Source organism: Ricinus communis, chromosome 6 (genome assembly GCF_019578655.1).
Source record: "Ricinus communis isolate WT05 ecotype wild-type chromosome 6, ASM1957865v1, whole genome shotgun sequence".
In the NCBI taxonomy this organism is placed as follows: Eukaryota; Viridiplantae; Streptophyta; class Magnoliopsida; order Malpighiales; family Euphorbiaceae; genus Ricinus; species Ricinus communis.
Window position 1 is genome coordinate 16,903,636 of NC_063261.1, and position 6,782 is coordinate 16,910,417.

Below are 6,782 nucleotides of genomic sequence, written 5' to 3' on the forward strand. Positions count from 1 at the left end.
ATCAGGTCGAACCTCTGGGACAGCTACTTTTCTTTTCTTTTTTAAGCTGCTTTTCATATTTATATTGATTCACTCAGAAGTTAAATACAAAGGAAAGACAGAGAAAGAAACTGAAATCTTTCTTAAATTACTGTAATGGGAACATTGGATGGGTGAAGGGTTTCAGTATTTTTTTAAAATAATATAATGTAGCAGAAGCAATCTCATTATCACGAATCCTATTTTTGTTTCTTTTTCATTTCTTTGTTAATTATAATGATTTTGAAATCTTAATTATTTTGAAGTTGTCTCTCTCTACACAATCAGCATTTCATTATTTAGATTTGCAAATCTTTGTTAGAAAGAAAATGAAAACTGCTTTTTTCATTTTCTTTTGTTTGATTTATATCGACGTATAAATTTTTTTTGAGAAATATTAATATTATATTTAGTTAAAACTAATTAAAAAATTTATTTAATTTAAAAAAGATATACAACAGATAAAATAAAATAAAAAATCTAATTCTATAAAACATATTAATTTATTGACATAAAACTAATTTAAAAATTTTGTTTATTTTATTAAAATTAATTTTATCTAATTATATGAAATTTTAAATTAATTTTTATTTTAATTTAGAATATATATAAATTTTAAATTTACAAATAAATAAAACACTAATTAATTTTATTTTTTTTTAACAATTATTAAAGTTATAAATAGTTTCCCTTGCTAGAGTAAATCTTTGTCTTTTAATGATTTGACTACGACTTCTCAATCTTCACAAACTGAGACAAGAACAAGCCTCCAGGAGACATTTGTTAATACATATTTCTGGGCCGCTTTACGTATCTACAGGACATCGCTCATGTATTGTAGAATTAGAAGTTTTGCCTTAACAAGACTGTACAACATTCCTTTACTATATTCAGCTGTAAAACAGTTAGTTCTTAGTTCTTAATTCTTCCACATTGACAAAAAAGCTAAAACACGAGTAGCTGAGACCAATTTAACTAGAAGAAAAAGATTCAATAAATGTCCACCAAAAACATGGTTTTTTTTTGTTTTTTTTTTTTTGAACAATAGACTTTCTGATCAGGAGCTCCTGGGAAAGTTTTGCTTTGGTCCATCCACAACAATAATCTGACCACACAAGTTCCCAGCTACATTCTTCTGCCTCAGCTGACTACTACATAGATAGTGACAACATAAGTTCCTCTACCTAAAGGCTATTTTGAATAAGAACTTATTACCAATCTTAATAATGACCTGGGAAAAAATTATGGTCTGAAAGGTATGATTCTTCTCATTGTAACGATACCCCATTGCTGATAAAACTCTTGTACACAGAGTGATGTGCTATCACCTGCTTCTGTTTAGCATCATGTTCGGAGAGCTCAATCAAACTGTGAGGGATGCACCATTATCTGCTCCTGTTAAATTGAGTATCATTGTAGCCGCCTTCAAGGCCCTGATTATCCAGAGACAACGGGTTAAGTAAGCAGAGAAAGTGTCTAGAGGTTTTCCACAATCATGATATCAACTAAGGACCAGTGAGCAATCCAAGAACTTTAATTTATCATTCTTACTAACTGGAAAATTTCGCAACTGTACCATAAAGTATTTTTGACTTTTGAGTGTTGGACTAAATCTTTAAGTTGCAAACCAGTAGACTACACGACAGTTAAATTGTGCTGAGCAAATCTGTTACGAATCATACCATGTCTGTGCCTTCAGATGCATTACATTGCATAACACCAGGAAACAAAAGAATGTACATCCCCATGGTTCAGAAATACAGAGACGAAAAGTTGAATCTCATAAATTCAAAAGTTCCTTGGTTTATATATGGTATGAATTAAAATTTTGATAAGTCCTGTATCTTTCACTGGGGCTTAGGAATGGGACAATGGTTGTCAATCTTTTAGTTATTTGCAAGTTGTTCTTACATGAACTAGGCACAAACTTGTGTGGATAACTGGAAAACATGTATATACAATTTCAGGAGAATACCTTGCACTAAGAATATATACAAAAGAAGGACATATGAAAATATAATGAAAAGTAAATCTGAATACCATGCATCAGGTGCCTGGTACAACGATGCTGAAGTGCCAAAGCATGACTGGAGCATTTCAGTATGTATCACACCTGGGTTAAGTGCAACAACTGCCATCCCATCAGGCAGTTCCTTGGCAACTGATCTACTCATACCCTCAACAGCCCATTTAGAAGCACAATAAGGCGCAACCTGTTAAATCCCATAAAATGCATCTCAAAAGAAGTGTCCAATCCAGCATAAATTTTAAACCATTGCAGGCATAAATGTACTACTATATATGATAAAAAATAGCAAAGCAATGTAAGAACTAACTCTCGTCAGAAGTACTAATCTTACCAAGGCAGCACCAGATCTTCCCCAACCAGAAGACATATTAACGATAATTCCTTGCTTATTGGGCAACATAAGAGGTATAAAATGGCGCAAAACATTTGCTATTCCTTTCACATTTGTATCAATCACAGTATCAAATTCTTCCACTGGCACCTCCCATATCTTATTATTTTTATTTATAGTCCCCGCATTATTCACTGTCCAAACATAATTACCAACAAAATCAAACATTCTCCTTTTTAAATAAAAACACATACCAAAATGTTATAGGCCTAATGATTTAAAAAAAAAAAAGTCCAAAGTTTTTAAATTTTTGCCATTCCTTCCAAATCTTTTACTTTTTAGCAATTCTAACCTAATTTGAGAAATTGTTTTCAATTTTAACCAAGTGACCAAAACTGAGAACAAAAGTATGAACATTCTATCTTCCATTTCCTTACAGACACCTCGTAAAACTAAAAAATCCCAATATTTTATCTCAGAATTGATCAATTGGTTAAAATTATACGATCAGGAAAAAATTGCAAAAATTCAAAGAGGTGTATTTTTATTTATTTATCATTATGCCATTTTATATACGATAAATAAAACAAAAATACCTATTATATCAGGAACGCCTTTCTTTTCCATTATAGCTTTCGCAAGTTCTTCCACACTACTATTTGAGCTCTAAAATTCAGCGAAACCACATTATTAATACTAACAATAAAAAGAACAGAAATATTTAAAAATATGGAAAAATAAATACCACGTCAGCATTGAGGAGGAGGTGATGATTATTGTGGTCTGAAGGGAGTTCTGATTGGAGAGAATTAAGCTTATCCTGAGCACGAGAGCAACCAATTACTGTATGTCCTCTTTTAGCTAATTCTAAAGCTAGGGCTCTGCCTAGCCCTTTGCTCACTCCCGTTATCATTACTTTTTTTCCGCCGGCGTTTGGTCCTCCGGTCATCACTGCGGCAGCTGCTGCTGCTTTTACTCCAAACGACGGCGTTGTCATTGTTTCTGGAGATAAGAGTGGCGGAAAACAAGAAAAGGAAATGTAATTAAATGAAATGAATGGCTTTGTGTTTATATACTATATAACACGTGTTAGGAGGGCCTTTCTTACACGTGGTTATTTGGATCCTCTCTGGTTTCTTCTACCGCCAAAATTGCCCTTCTTATAGATAAAATTCTAGAATTTCTATAAATGATTTTTTTTTCTTTTTAATGCAATCCACAATAATTCCCAGCATGAGACATGTTTAAAATTCGGCAAAACTCAACAATTACCCTTGAATTTTGTCACATTGTGCTATTGATCCCCTCCACTAATTTTACATTTAATTGAACCCTCCAATTAATGGGATTCTTCAAAGCATTTCTTTTCAGGAAAAAGGTCAAACCCTAATGTTTACCTATTTTGTCACATTAGAACTTCAAGTATTTTGTCCAAATATGACTTTAGTCTTAAAAAAGCAGTGTATTTAAGCCCTCTTACTAAAACTAGAATTCTAAACTTTAACTCCTTGTTGCAAATTTACTGAATTAGAGATTTATGTTGGACCCATAAACTAAATCTTACTAGTTCTCTCTCTTTTTATTCTTTGTTCTTTTCCAAAGTAAATATGTTCTTTAAATTCTTAAACTTTCTATTTTAGTTTATTTAAATTTTGATTAGATGCCGAATTTGATGAAGAAAACAACTAATAGAGAAGATAAAAAAAATAAACTCATATTCTAAAAAAAGAACTTCATATCGATCATCCTGACCGCAGATTTTAACAATAGAGAATTTTTTTAATTTTTAAAAATAAAATAAAATCAACAATGGTTGAATATACGGATAATGCTAGCTAGGACTAGAGCCATAGCTAAAGTGTTCGACTTTGGAGTTGGAAATGTATTCTCGCAATTCAATTCAATTTTTATTTTATAATATTTTCTTAATTTAAAAAAATTATTAAAAATAGGTGACTCGATACTTTTAAAAAAAAATTATAAGAAATTAAAAAATTTAATATTATTAAATTAAGAAATTATAAATCTAAAGTTCTCTAATCCAAATAACAATCCCATACACATGGTATTTTTGGCTCTACAATATCAAGTCTCGAGGCAGTGAGGTGCATCAGACATCCATTTAAACTTTTATATTAATTGTTATCCACCTTGGACGTACCATCTATAAAGATATTATATTTGTGTTGAAAAGCTTGTTTGTTGATTACTGCGATGATTACAATTTATAGAAGAGATTATAAGAATCTAAGAGATAAAATAACATATAATTACAATAGTAAGATTGAGAAAATGAGCTGTATAATCTAAGTTGTTACAACTGATTACAACAACTATCTTAGCTGTTATAGATTTGAATCAGAGTTCATTGACATCATGGACTTAATCTCTACATGCCCCTGCAAGATGGAGGTTCCATTGGAGACTCCAATCTTGGAACGAAAATGAAGAAATTGACTGCGACCAAGAGATTTGGTAAGCATATCTGCTAATTGATCCTTCAAGCTAATGTGTAGTACACATAAAAGAGCCATTAGAGACCTGTTCACGAACGAAATGATAGTCAAGTGCCAAGTGTTTCATTCGTGACTGATAGACTGGATTAGCACACAAATATGTTGCTCCTCTATTGTCACAAAATAAGTTCGGTGGTTTTGGAAGAAAAACACCTAATTTATGCAAGAGATTTTTAACCCAAGTAACCTCTACTGCTGCATTTGCGAGAGCCTTATACTCAGCCTCTGTAGATGACCGAGAAATAGACTTTTGAATTGTTGACTTCCAAGAGATGATATTATAGCCCAAGTATAACACATACGCCATAGTTGAGCATCCATTATCAAAGGTACCACCCCAGTCAGAATCAAAGAACGCTAGAAGATGTTGAGAAGAGTCCCTTTTGAGGAATAAACCATGATAAATTGAACCCTTTAAGTATCTGAGTACACGCTTTAAAGCTTGTAGATGTCGTGAGTTGGAGCATGCATAAACTGATACAATTTGTTAACAGAAAATAAAACATCAGGGTGAGTAATTGCAAGATATTTTAAAGAGCCAACAATGCGACGGTAGTTAGTGGCCTCAACTTAGGAAGAACCATCAATAAGAGAATAAGTTTCATAAGAACTCATGGGGGTGGTAACTTCTTTAGCACCACCCTTGTTAAATCGATCAAGTAAATCAGTAATATATTGATGTTGAGAAAGAAATAGATCTGATAGAGTAGAAATAACCTCAACACCCAAAAAATGATGCAGGGAACCTAGATCTTTAATTGAAAACTGATTGCCTAACTAATGAATAAAGCCATCAAGAAATTTAGAATTGTTACCTGTGAGGATAATATCATCAACATAGACAAGAAAATAAAGCTTGATGTCATTGCAGTCATAAATAAATAAGAATGCATCAGCAAATGATTTGGGAAAACCAAAGGCAAGTAGAAAATGCTGGAGTTCATTGTACCATGCCCGAGGAGCCGGTTTGAGACCATATAAGGCTTTATGAAGCTTGCATATGTGATTTGAATACTGAGGGTGAACACAACCATGAGGTTGCATCATGTAGACATCTTCATGTAATGTCAATTGACGTAAAGGCCAATTTTGAGATAAGGCAAGACATAAAACAATGCGTATTGTAACAGGCTTTCTAACAGGGCTGAAGGTTTCAAAATAATCTCTTCCTGCTTGTTGGAGAAAGCTCTTTACCACAAGACGAGCTTTGTACTTGTCAATAGAACCATCAGATTTCCGTTTGATATGGAGACCCACTTGCAACTGATTGGAACATGAGATGATTTGGGAACCAATTCCCAAGTCCTATTATGTAATAAAGTAGTAAATTCATCATCCATCGCATTGCGCCAGAGAGGATCTTTCATTGCTTGTGTAATAGTGGTAAGTTCAAGTGAAGAAGGAAGTGGATGTTTGGTGTTGAGATTCATAAATTTATTATTATAGTATTTAGAATTTAGTTTTCATGTGCAAGCTGGACGTGGTGAAATAGATGGTGGATTTGGTGGTGATTGAGTAATATGTGGAGAAGAAATTGTAGAGCTAGATGTAGATGAGGGAGAGTGTATAGGAAAGGGCTGGTCAATAATGGATGGTGACTCATCAGTGTTCGGAATAGAAGGTGAAGGAGTAGGCAAAGGGATATTTGGTGATACTGTAGGGATGAACGGAGGACTGTCTACTTGAAGGGAAACATTAACATTTAAAGAAAGCCCATCCGCTTGTTTAGAAGCTGTAAGAAAAGCATATCGAATACAGTCATAGAATATATCTGAGTTATTGTCAACTTGACGAGGAAACACATGTTCGATAAATTTAACATGACGGGATAAGTATACATGATTAGTAGTGGGATCAAAACATTTATAGGCAGATTGCGAAGTAGAGT

General features: G+C 32.9%; 1 protein-coding gene across 4 annotated transcripts; it reads right to left on the minus strand.

The window, feature by feature from the left end:
* Positions 1-988: 988 nt before the first annotated feature.
* On the minus strand, positions 989-3,430 carry LOC8262585 (NADPH-dependent pterin aldehyde reductase). Of its 4 annotated transcripts, none has more exons than XR_001535863.3 (6): positions 3,124-3,426; positions 2,975-3,044; positions 2,379-2,572; positions 2,059-2,231; positions 1,250-1,451; positions 989-1,166 (listed from the first exon to the last, which is right to left on the minus strand). XR_001535863.3 is itself a non-coding variant. In XM_002527807.4 (5 exons), exons 1-5 carry the CDS (start codon positions 3,373-3,375, stop codon positions 1,382-1,384), a joined length of 759 nt encoding a protein of 252 aa, XP_002527853.1. In that variant the 5' UTR covers positions 3,376-3,426; the 3' UTR covers positions 989-1,381. The 4 variants fall into 4 exon arrangements, 2 of the variants coding, with proteins under 2 accessions (XP_002527853.1, XP_015580043.1); XR_003080311.2 differs by having other exon boundaries at positions 989-1,169; XM_002527807.4 differs by having other exon boundaries at positions 989-1,451.
* Positions 3,431-6,782: the final 3,352 nt, after the last annotated feature.

What these genes read in the sequence shown, in the direction of transcription:
- LOC8262585 (XM_015724557.3), bottom strand. Translation starts at nt 3,375, where the DNA reads ATGACAACGCCGTCGTTTGGAGTAAAAGCAGCAGCAGCTGCCGCAGTG. An exon ending in AGGCGTTCCTGATATAATAG is followed by an intron (nt 2,573 to 2,974) that starts GTATTTTTGTTT and finishes ATGTTTGGACAG; the next exon opens with TGAATAATGCGGGGACTATA. An exon ending in TTTTCATTATATTTTCATAT is followed by an intron (nt 1,995 to 2,024) that starts GTCCTTCTTTTG and finishes TTCTTAGTGCAA; the next exon opens with GGTATTCTCCTGAAATTGTA.